This window comes from Primulina huaijiensis, chromosome 2, assembly GCF_012295235.1.
Source record: "Primulina huaijiensis isolate GDHJ02 chromosome 2, ASM1229523v2, whole genome shotgun sequence".
Lineage (NCBI taxonomy): Eukaryota > Viridiplantae > Streptophyta > Magnoliopsida > Lamiales > Gesneriaceae > Primulina > Primulina huaijiensis.
In genome coordinates this window covers 5,503,409-5,515,650 of record NC_133307.1, presented here as the reverse complement: position 1 = coordinate 5,515,650, position 12,242 = coordinate 5,503,409, and the positions used below count along the sequence as shown (strand labels likewise).

Genomic DNA, 12,242 nt, shown 5'->3' with positions numbered 1-12,242 from the left:
TATGTTACTAGTATACAGAACAGTGATGGCAATTTATGTATTTGAATTTTAAAATAAGAAAACGTTATATAGAGTTAGATAGTTGATTTAAAAAAAAAAAAAAAGGATTTGGTAATATACTTTTGTTTAAAGTGAACAATCTCTGTCAATGGAATATTGTATGAAAGGAAAATTGGCAAAATAAATCCGTAACCTCGGAAAAATAATTGGCTCTGAGAGCTAGACATGGTTCTCAATCTTGAAGTGTTAGACCGTCTCATCTTGACGATTTAATACCATCTCCAGACCAAGGAAACCAAGTCAATGGATTAGATTAAGTACGACAGAGAATAAATTGATTAGATAAAAGCTAGCTTGAGTCCAATACATATGTTGCTAGTTGATTAGCGAAAGAGTTGAATGATTAATTTTCAATCCAGTTTTCAATCCAACTGATATTTCATATTTTGCTATTGTATCTAATGAGTGAATGCAATCCTTTGAGCTGACGATGATATGTTAGAGTACCGTTTTCTCGAATCAAGACGTAGCGGAAGTTTAAAATTTTCAAAGAAATTTTCGTTTTCACAATCAAAAATATTCTTGGTCATCGTATGATTCAAATCCATACATAGGATGTTTAAAATTAATTACCTTTGTGTTTTAAACGCTCGACACCAAAATATTCTGAGAATGTGGAGATAGTATTTCTTGTAAGTCCCTATGAACAATCAACTGAAAATAGCTTTGTTCTTCAATCTGCACGATCAAAGACTGAATTCCTCATTTAATTCGCGCTAAAAAAAAACTAGACGAAGTTTTGCGTTGAGACGATCAGCAGATTTGAATGATGGTATCACGATTCAGCCGATCATTAATCCTTAAGACGAATTTGTCCCATACATGGTGTTCACGGGATATAGCAGTCGTCTTTCGAGATTCATCGACTTCCAACTTGTGATAGTATCACTACAAATCACAAGTTTCATAACCATAAAATGAAACAAAAAGAAGTTCAAAATAAATGCAAAATACTCTTCTTTTGTTTGATCATCTCAAAGTTGATGTTATATTGCCTCTCATTATGTTAATTTATTCAGATGGATTGATATATAAGTCACAAATCTAGAAAATGTGACCAAGAAACAACTTTTGGTGATAATAATTCATGAAAACTCGCAACTCTTGATAAACAACGTCTCCGTCTCCGCCTTCCTCAGTGACACTATGAAATCGTGCACCAAAAGTAGTAACAGTAAATATAGCAACATTAACTTCCTGCGGTGTATCCTACAGATGCACATTTCCACAGCAGCAAACTCAGAAATCGTATCAAATATATTGGTGTATCCTCGTACAACATGAAATGATATCAGAAAACAGAGAATATAGTTATATTCATCTAGTAATATGGTTCATATGCTATTACTGATCATTCAAAACTCTACAATCAACGTTTGTCTTAATCCAACTAGGAGTTGTCCGCAAACAACAATGATTATTTCTAATTATTTCGTTGTACGGCTTTTGCCATGCTATATTAGCAATTTATGTACAAAGATTGCTTAGTACAACAAACTGTAAGCTTGATTGAATCTTCAAATTTGTAAAGAAACGGAAAGGAGAGCGTTCCAGGGTAAAGATATGCTGGATGGAGTTTCATGGTCTTCCCATTCGTATGGACTGTACCGGAGATTTGAGCAACTTCTTCAATGTCCCAACGATATCAGCAAAAGATGGGCGTTGTGCAGGGTCGCTGTAAAGAAAGAAAGTTTGGCTACTAATTTCAAAAAGATGTTGGGCTAAGAAAACAGATTCAAAGATGAACTTTGCTCATATTGTCCATATATCTTATTAATTAGCGCAAAGAAACACAAACCTTAAGTACACTTGGTGATCATCGAAAGCGATCAAAACAAACGGCGATGTAACTAGTACCGGATCTTAGACACTCGGTGATCATCGGAAGCAAGCAAAACAAACGGCGATGTAACTAGTAACGGATTCGTATATCTTACTAACGCCTTCTAGAGTTGGCAGTTGAAGAGATTTAATACCTCTTATCAGAGATGGACCATCAGGGACCAAGGGTTAACCGCTCAAATAAAAATATCAATCTTTAACTATAAATTTTCTTTTGCCACCAAACTATGTTATTACACGGGACTAAATTCACGAGTTCACCTTTGACTCCTATCCCACAAGATTAATGAATATCTGCCTCTACACTCCATCATGCATTTACCATCCTAAAGAACATATCATTTTCTCCATGATATCAAATCCATTAAAATGTGGTCTTTCATAGCCTAAGCATACATCTTATTTAGTTCAATCATCAAATTAGAGCAATTATTGCAACTTCAAGTATTATCCAAGTAATATTTACACAAATCATAGATGACTATAAACCAACTTACATATACAACATATTTATTGAAATGAATCTTATAAGGTAGACGATAACTCAAAATGATAGTATTGTCTTACTCGGCCCAACAAGACTCCATCAGGGACGCCAATATCGAGCATGTGTTCTGGGGAATAGCAAGCCTCCTGTTCTGAAAAGCAACCGCTCCAACCACCTACGTGTTTTCAAAGATCATGGAACATAATCATGAAACATAAAGAAGAGCATTAAAATATGTATAACCATTAAAAACGTATGAAAGACTATAAATGTAAAAGTTAGATTATACATGACTTGTAATACTAAATTGGATGAAACCTGGGCAGGGCTAAGTCCACTCCAAGGCTGTTGCTTTGTGACAAGCTCCCACAAAATCACCCCAAAACTATACACATCGGATTTTTCATTGGAGGGTTCCCCACGAAGAAATTCAGGGGCCATCCATTCAGGCTGAAAGGAAATGGGGAAGAGTCACATGCAGAATGCAGATTATGCAATACAAGAAAATGTTTGAACTTTGAAGTACTAAGAAATAACAACTGATTTGTTGTAGGCATGTCGAAGTCACATTTGAGAGCATGAACACATTCAAATATCATCTGGCTGGCACACAACTTTGACTCAATTGTGTTTTATTCAACATTTAACTCTTAGTGATTGACAGATGGCACAAGTCTTCTGATATATTTTAACCTTTGTTACTACATTAACCCGTTCCCAATCATTAAACATTAAAAAAAAATTTGTTTTGGTGAAACAATGAACCAACAAATCATGATAACGAGGGAGTGTATACCACAATGAATAAGGGAATAATTACATAAGGGCATGTAAAAGTTTTTTCGATGATCAATGAAGCAGCAACTACACAGAGACAGTATGAAGATTGAGAAACCAAAAAAAAATTCTTCATTTCCTAAAACAATCACATGATATCGAATTTCCATAATCTTGAAACTTGATTTTATTTACCTAGCTGTCTCTAAATGAAATACACTTGTACCTTATATGATTATATCATACAATTTTAATCCATGTTCCTCGGAGTTTGTTTAATCTGTTAGCAACAGAGGGACGGAAATATAGAGAGGGACTTACTGTTCCAGCAATGGACTTCGACGATATGAACGTGTTTGCTTTGAACCTTGACAAACCAAAATCACATACCTGAGCCAAGTCATAAGCAATTATTCAGCTATATACTTCTTTTTGTAATATCCAGATATAGGCTTGATGGAGAAAAAATTTCCCAGATCAATAAGAGAATATTACCTTCACAGTCCAATTTTTATCAACCAATAGATTTGGCGATTTGAGGTCCCAATGGACAATAGGCGGCGTCAGACGATGAAGATAATTGATACACTTTGCCTACAATGCAACGTGCATCAGAAAACTAACTGTAAACCACAAAATAATATGAAGAAACAATCAAAACTAACCACGTCTAGAGCCATCCTTAATTGTCTCCTTTGATCTAAAACTTCCCCCGCAGCTGGTCTGTGTATAAGTCTGTATAGACTGCCTCTGCTCAATGGGAATCAATTACACAAAACTTATAGCTTATATACAGTCCCCTTCAATATCATCTTCATTTTGTGTTAGTGGAACCAAAAAAGGTATACCTTGGCAGATACTCGGTTACAATAGACAGATGTGGACGTTTTGTAACTGCACCCATGAACAAGACTACATTTGGATGACGTATACGTTTCATAATAGCGACCTTCAGAGAGTCACAAAATATAATTTTAAGTTTAAATATTTCAATACAGGGAAACATCAAAATTCATCATATAATGCAATAACGCATAACACCGCGTAAACAAGCAATGGATCCATGAAAATAAAAAGTATGTGCTAGGGTCAATATAACTGTTGAGACTACAACTTTTAAATCAGAATACATCATATGGTACAACCCACAAGCTATGTTTGTTTTCATCAAAAACAATTTCTTATCTTTATAAACAAAAATAACATAATTATCTCATTTTGCACTCACATGTTTTAACCATAAAAACAAACAATAAAATACTTGGTCATGTAGCATTATCCTAGGGGCCAGGTAAATTTTCACAAGGCATTAGTTGTTGCCCATTAAAGCCAATGATTGGAAGCAACAAAAACAAGATACTGTTTCCCACAGAGTATTATAGATTCCTTTCTGCAAAGGTATTGCAAACAGAAAATGGTAAGACAAGAAATCTAGTAAATCTAGCCGACAACTTACCAGCCACAAATTATCATCCAAAGTGTTATAGGTAAAGGTTCTAAGGACATTAGTTAAAGGACAAATGCAAACAAAAAATAATATAACATTTCTTGTTATGATTAATAAATCCATTTAGGTAAGATAATGTCGAGATAAATATCCAAATGAAAATGCTTAAATCTAGTTTACAATTCATACCTCTCTCAGGAACTCCTTCAACTGATCATCATGAAAATCCTGGATGGTTAGAACCTTAACTGCCACATCCTGCAATGTCGGAAGAATTTATAGGTAAGTAAATGAAAGGAAAACCAAAAAAAAAGGAACCGGGTGATTTTTAGTTGGCTGTCACCATGATGAGCAAACATTCGATAATCGGCATTCTAAAACAAATGGGACATTGACAAATCATAACACACCTAAACCGTATATCATTTACTCCTTATTTTATTTCTTTATTTATTTGGAGTGTGTGCTAGTGGCAGAACAAACTGACAGATCATGAACATTGACTTTAGAAGTAAAATAAGCATAAGCACAATCAAAGTTCAAGAATAAATGCTATAGAATTAACTTAATCATAAAAGCCAAAGACTTATAAAACTAACCGATCCATGCCATTCCGCTCGATACACAGTGCCAAAAGACCCTATAAGATCAATGACAGATGTATTACAACCCAAAAGTTTAAGAAATCAGCATCATCCAAATAAAAGAAATTCTGACTGCCAAAATCAGAGAAGTACCAGCACCGATACGTTCCTTAATGTGTAAATCATCCCATGAGATCTCAAGCCAATCCATTGCAAGAGAAGGCTCCAGACTCAAGTACCTCGGCATGGTTATGGCAGAAGGTTTCCCATGATTGCGAAAAGTGTTTTGCATCTCCAACATTTTTTTGCTATCAGAGAAGGTAACATTGGAAGGTTGGCTATCAGCTTGACTTATAACTGCATTTTTTAGTACACTATTCTCCTTCCTGGACGTTTGTCTTGGGACTGTTGTGTCAACCCCTGGTTTAGAATAATCATCTTCATATGTTTTAGTACCAGTAACACCAAAAACTTCTGTTCTGCACCCATTGTCTTTTGCACTTTCCAGCAAACTAATACGCTTCATTTCATCCCCACTACCTGAAAATACATCCTAGATGGTTCAATGGTTCATAATTGAAGAAACATGCATTGAAATTCAATTACTCATTCTTCTCCTACTTTTCTCTTTGTTATTTTATTTAATTATTATTTTTTTATATGTTTTCCTTTGTTATTTAAGTTTAAGAATCAAGTTATTGCATCTGCAGCCTTGAAAGAGACTGACGAACAGATCTCTCAAACGGTCCTTGATTTTCATAGAGCAAAATCAAGTAAGATAACACATTCAGCATCAAGGATGACCTTTCTTGATCACCTACTAACATAATCCTCACGTGATTGATACCAATGCCAACATTCACATCACGCCCACCAATTTTAGATGTACTCACTAATTGTATGGAACCTGAATAAAAGTACTGTAAAGACAAGTAAAGTATCATGAACCTGAACATAAAGGATTGTCGGAGCAACATGCATGCTTTGTCTTTACTGATTGGAACTCATTGATTAGATCAGGTCGCTGAAGGTGAGATGCTTGAAATGGTGAAGGCACAGAAGCAAATATACTTCCATTTATTGATGAATCTGGGCCATGGACATTTCCCGGTTCTCCTACCAGATCAACAACAAATTCCCTGATGAAACATTAATGTGTTAAACAATAAAATTGAACAAGATAACTGGAGAAATATATTACTGCTAAAAAATATAACTATGCCAAAACATTAATTGACTTATATGAAGTTCTGGCCTAATATATTTGTGGTGTTGCAGTGTGTGTGACTATGTGCATTCACTAAACTAACAAGTGTGAGGAATCATTAATAACAGAAAATGATACAAAAGAACCTAGTTCGATGATAGCCATGCACAAGGAAAAGGAGAAGAAATGCCAATATATGGAGGAGAAAATACAGATAATGGCAGGTTAAAGAGAAAATATGGAGGGGCAAAACGAATTGGGTTCAAATGAGATATAGCGAATAGCCATTTTAAAATATTCCAAGATTAAGGAACGTATGAGATTCTCGCAACCACTCTGACATTTTAGGCCAAAAATATAAATTAAAAAAAATTGAGGCGCTCAAGACGTCAAGGTGACTCCAGGTGGAATGTATGAACAACCACCACCCCCCTGGACCACAATAAAGTAGAGCAGTAACCAATTTGTATCATAAAATAAACATAAGAATAAAAAATTAGTTCCTGATTATGAGCTATCACTTGCATGAACCACAATAAGTTTTTAAGATGTTGAACTCGTTTTAATTGGAATTCCCTCATGATAAAATGGCATTCAATTCGTTAGAGATGATTTCCTCTCCTTGCGGTTAAGGTAAGGACTTTGGGCATGTCCAAAGAAGAGTGATAAATGGTATAAGAATAATAAGATATCATCACTCAAACATGAATTGGTATCATTCTTTATTATATTTCCATTTTCTTTCTTTTTTTTTTACAATCCGGTGAGGTGAATGTTCTGATAGATACGCAAATCTCAATCACATCAAATAAAAGGAAAGTAGGTCTTTAATCTACTACAACAGCATAGGTTATTAGAGATTATAAATATATAGAATGGAATTATTTTACCTGAGAAGCTTCCTTTCATCCTCAATTTTGACAAGACAAGAAGATCGATGGTCAGAAACACAATACTTGCAACCTTGAGCAATTCGGCATGGCAATCCTACATAGTCTGCTAGTTTCTGAATGCAAAAGTTAGCCTCACGTCAAATACAAAAGTACTGATAATTATTAGCAATTTTATCATGGGCACAAATAAAGATGTTTGCAATATATCTGAATGGTTCGTCAACTCACATTCCTTCAAGAAAAGAACCCTCATCCTATCATACCCCAAGGTTATAAACAGAAGGACGAGTCTATTTTTACTTGATTTGTTATAAGAAGAATGCCTGTCCATATCACACGATAATTTGGTAAGGCAAGAACCGACAGAGTGTAGACAAGAAAGCTATATGAATCAAGACATAGTCTCTACTTGGTTTTGTAAATATGTCATTTGAAGGTATAATTGGCCGACTTCCCCCTGGAAGAAATTCTAACCTAAAGAACAAATAGTTGAGAACACGTAGGTGTCTTAGAAACTGGAAGCTTCGTCCCCTGAAATTACAATAAATCCCTAGTGGCTGATACACAACACCTTTAGATCACACGCTTCTGAAAAGAGTTAACGCTAAATAAGATTGTGAGGAGGGTTATGCTTGTATAGTGGAGTTGGATATACAATAACCTTGAACAGTATAGCACGGTGCCTGCAAAGACCCATGGAGAGGTTACCAATTGGAATCACTATGCATTTGTAAAACTCTTTGAATCTCTGGGTGACTGATGTCCATCCAAGGTGGAGGTCACCTTGCTCTAATGGAAAAGAGCCCCTGAAAGTTCACAAACTTGATTAGCTTTAGAAGAAGTATACAACGTACAAACTTTTAGAACTCTATGGTTAATCCCACCCCATGTAGAGAGCAACAAGTTTTCCAAGTTTTTCTGCCAGAACTAGTGTACTCTCCGCAGAAAAATAAATCTCTTGAGCTTTATCTTCAAGCTCTCTGAGCTGTGAGTCTCCTTGTCGATCAACCAGAATTACCTCCAGTGATGCATCATTTTGTTCAACAGTTTTTAGCGCCGCCAAGGAAGGCATCCTTCTACCTTCCACGGAGTCATTGCACATCAGCCATAGATACGGCTTCATTCCCAAGATATTGTAGAACCCGTCTGAAATTTTGTCAGAGTAAGACAAGCAACCAGTTACCTGAAACGAAGAGATAAAAAACACAAAATTATATTGAAGTCGTGGTTATTCCACACTAGAACCTTAGAAACTTAATTCTATACACTGTGACAAAGGACTAACTTATAGTACCTTTAAGAACATCATTAAACAAATCATCCATGAAACATAATTTCATTAACTTGAAGTAGTTTCAATATGAGTAATCAATTTCTTGTCAAAAAGAAAGCAAGATAATAATACCCAGAGCCGATAGGAGACTCTTTCCATATCAGAAGACCCTCCAACATTTACTTCACTTGTGCGTTCTTGCGGAAGTAAAGGCTCTGCAGCAAGCGTCGCCTGCTCAATAATCCGTTTGGCCAGCTTAAGCTGCAAGCAGTAGCCTTCTTTGTACATTTGCACCAATCCACTATCAATGTTTTCCTTTCTCCTACCACCCTCGATCTCCCCCTCCGCATTCTCCTCCTTACCTGTATTTGAATCCTGAGGGGGTAGTACTGCAGAAGTCAATGACCAATCCCCATCCAAAGTAGTCCCCGAAAACAAGCTCCCGCTGTAGCTTGTGCTCCCAAAACTAGACAATCTCTGCAATGAAACCTGCCTCTCATAGTCCCTTCCCTTCCCTTGCACCCGATCATTACTATAGCTACTAGCATCACTCAACTGCCTCTGCAATGACAACCGCCGCCAGCCATAGTCCCCTGTAGGTTGAGTTGGCTCAGGCTGCAAAAGTAGCTCCCTCTCATCATCTTCAGTCAATCTGATCTCCACAGGATCGACGTGAAATGATGATTTTTTAATCTTTTTCTTCTCAGAAAGCCAATCCACGAAGGCTGCCGACTGTTTCCCGTGAATCTTATCACCCGTGAATCCATGAGAAAGTCCTACTTTGCAGTCCTTATCACCGTAATTTTTATCAGCACCACGCTTGTCATTACTACTATTATCATCTTTATGAAGTTCTTCGTTGACGCTGACCTCTACGAGCTCACAGGCCCCTGACTTTCCGCCACCAATCACACATTTCTTCCCGTGATCCGAAACCAACTTTGAAGAGTCGTTAAAATTGCGGTCAGGAAACTGCCTCGGGAAAAAGTAAGTAGTTCGATGCGGCATCTTTTCTCACGTGAAAACAAAACACACGAACTTTTCACAAAAATCCCAACCCCCAACAAATTTCTGCTTTTCGATTTACTCTATTTCTCTTTCTATACATCCACATCAAACTTCATCAACTCGACCCCGACTTCCGTGAAAGCGATAATACTCTAAAAAGTCCCATAGTCAAAAAACGAACCGAAACCCATTTCAACCATAGACACAACGACGTAGATCAATCATCGGAACCGCCATCAACCGAAATCCAAGCTCGAATCACTACTGCGCTCAAATTAAACACATGAAACGAAACGAAACGAAAAACATATACTACAACACAAGGTACGTAGGAAGCGGTCTTCTTCTTTTTCAGTGGACCATTCTGAAAACCATAAAATCACCGAAAATGAAACAGAGAACTCTACGCAGAACATAAAGTAATAAAATCAGTGACAGTTTAACGCCATTACAACATAAAAATCAGCAAAAAGAAAAAGAAAAAGTAAAGAATATCGTACGAGGAACAAAGCTTTTCTTGATTTAGTACGAGAGATGGAAGAACAACCAAACATAAAAAAAAAGTGCTGGATTATTTTAAGCAGCAGTGGGAAATAACAGTCAAATGATCTGCGGGAAAAAGATTGGAAATTTATATGTGCGGCACGCATATCTAACGTGCGCTAGTGGCCGTGGCGTTGAATGCGCACCTCTTCGCTGCCGCCACGTGGACTCTGATTTAGCTTCCTGGTCGACACGTAGGCTTGTTGAGGTAAGGGCGGAGCCACATGGCCCACCCGGGCTGTAACCCGCATGGCCTTTATATTTTTATATTAAGATTTTGATGCAAATTTATATTTAGTATGGGAAACAGAAAAATAATGACCAAAATATAAAAATTTAAATTTTGTATTTAGTTCAATTTTAAAAAAATGAAGGTATATTTCAGTAAAATTAAAATTTTAGTCCAAAAAACTTAATTATTGTAAAATTAATTTACATATATTATTTTATATTTTTTAAAAATAATAATTCTATTAATATTGAATTTCTAACTCTGTCACGGGTTGAGATGCATGTAAAAGGTACTCCACGAAAAATATATATATACATATTACATTTTATTTGAAAATTTAGTGTCCTTTCTAAAATACAACATTAAATCAGTCTTTGTCATATTCACGTTTTCGAGTCATATATATAAATAAATAATATATTAATTTATTTTTCATTAGTTTTATTAAATAAAATTGGTAAACTAACTTTCAGAATCATAATTTTTTCATGGATGACCCAAATAAGATATATGTCTCACAAGTACAACCCGTGAGACCGTCTCACACAAGTTTTTGTCATATTTAATATATTATTATTATTATTATTATTATTATTATTATGAAGCAATATGATGTATTATATTATACATATTTAACGGGGTATTTTTTTTTTAACCTCGGTCAACTTTTTTTAAAAAAAAATGATCTACTCAAGTGTTTGATGAGATTATTTAACCAATTTCTCCTGTATTATCTAAGATGGTGAATTTAGTTCCATGTGTTGGCAGACCGCCAATGGTCAACCGGGAAAGAGCCATGCATGAATTGGAAGACAAATTTGGCCTTTTCGCATGCAGTTCTCTTAAATCGACATCTGAACTTAAATTTGATGATTTAGAACATGTATTTTCGTATATGATTAATATCTGGTACTTTTTGATTTGTATTGGGTAAATTTTTGAATTAATGAAATTGTTAACGGACCACATTAAACAAATAAATCGAGTTGAGAAAATCTCGTGTGAGACATGTTCATCCCAAAAATATGATGATTCAACTCATTTATAAATCTAATAAAAAAAAATTAAATATTCCAATTTTTCAATTGATATAACATTCGACAGATGATTGTGTACTCAATTATGTTGGAGCGGGCCATGTTAAATATGAGCCTACACTAGTAATAGAATTTCACTGATATATCTAAGAAATTAAACGAAGTAATAGACATATAATTATCGAAATACACATATATGAAGTGAAAAGGATACTATTTTACTTCATATTAAAATTGAATTTGTATCAGATAAAAAACAAAGTCTTTGGTCAGTCCGAGTCTTATATTTTATACTTCGAATTTTGTATATCTAGATATATATTTATTTATCCGAGAAAACAAAACAGATCGAAATTATGCAAACCATAAAGAAAAAGTAGGATTAGGGATTAGAAATTTGGAAATTAGGATTTGGTTTAGGGATTCTAATTTTTTTTCTTTTTTTTTTTGGTTAATGTAAATATTCTAATCCGAACCATCATCCATCACGTGCACAACATCAAGTTCTTGATTGCCAAAATCTCATCGTAAATAATTAAAGAAGTAACTTATATTTAATAATTAAGGATCAACCATTTGAAGCTTTACTCGAAAGTTACATGTCGGTAATAATGATGTAACTCGAATATTTTAAATCGTACAACAGTTCAAGTATTACGTGACGATCGCTCCACTAGTCGGAGCAATTATTGCACACAACAAATAAAAAAAAATTGAAAAATATATAATAATCAATAAATACGATTAGATGGACGTATGAATCACTAGAAGCCAGCATTTCGTTTTTATGCATGTACATTAGTCAACTGCGGTGTAGAAGTAATTAAAGCTTCATATACTTAATTTTATCGA

General features: G+C 35.0%; 1 protein-coding gene across 2 annotated transcripts; it reads right to left on the bottom strand.

Moving 5' to 3' along the window:
* Positions 1 to 1,282: 1,282 nt before the first annotated feature.
* LOC140965720 (serine/threonine-protein kinase CTR1) lies at positions 1,283 to 10,188 on the bottom strand. Of its 2 annotated transcripts, XM_073425871.1 has the most exons (16): positions 10,079 to 10,188; positions 8,703 to 9,942; positions 8,182 to 8,480; positions 7,959 to 8,103; positions 7,295 to 7,410; positions 6,146 to 6,336; positions 5,351 to 5,737; positions 5,213 to 5,253; positions 4,803 to 4,871; positions 4,015 to 4,115; positions 3,832 to 3,916; positions 3,662 to 3,760; positions 3,488 to 3,556; positions 2,708 to 2,839; positions 2,470 to 2,564; positions 1,283 to 1,735 (listed from the first exon to the last, which is right to left on the bottom strand). In XM_073425871.1, the coding sequence occupies exons 2-16, from the start codon at positions 9,576 to 9,578 to the stop codon at positions 1,639 to 1,641; spliced, it is 2,802 nt and encodes a 933-aa protein (XP_073281972.1). In that variant the 5' UTR covers positions 9,579 to 9,942; positions 10,079 to 10,188; the 3' UTR covers positions 1,283 to 1,638. The 2 variants fall into 2 exon arrangements, with proteins under 2 accessions (XP_073281972.1, XP_073281978.1); XM_073425877.1 differs by lacking the exon at positions 10,079 to 10,188 and having other exon boundaries at positions 8,703 to 10,042.
* Positions 10,189 to 12,242: the final 2,054 nt, after the last annotated feature.

What these genes read in the sequence shown, in the direction of transcription:
- LOC140965720 (XM_073425871.1), bottom strand. Translation starts at nt 9,578, where the DNA reads ATGCCGCATCGAACTACTTACTTTTTCCCGAGGCAGTTTCCTGACCGC. An exon ending in GAGTCTCCTATCGGCTCTGG is followed by an intron (nt 8,481 to 8,702) that starts GTATTATTATCT and finishes TCTTCGTTTCAG; the next exon opens with GTAACTGGTTGCTTGTCTTA. An exon ending in CGACAATCCTTTATGTTCAG is followed by an intron (nt 5,738 to 6,145) that starts GTTCATGATACT and finishes ATGTATTTTCAG; the next exon opens with GTAGTGGGGATGAAATGAAG.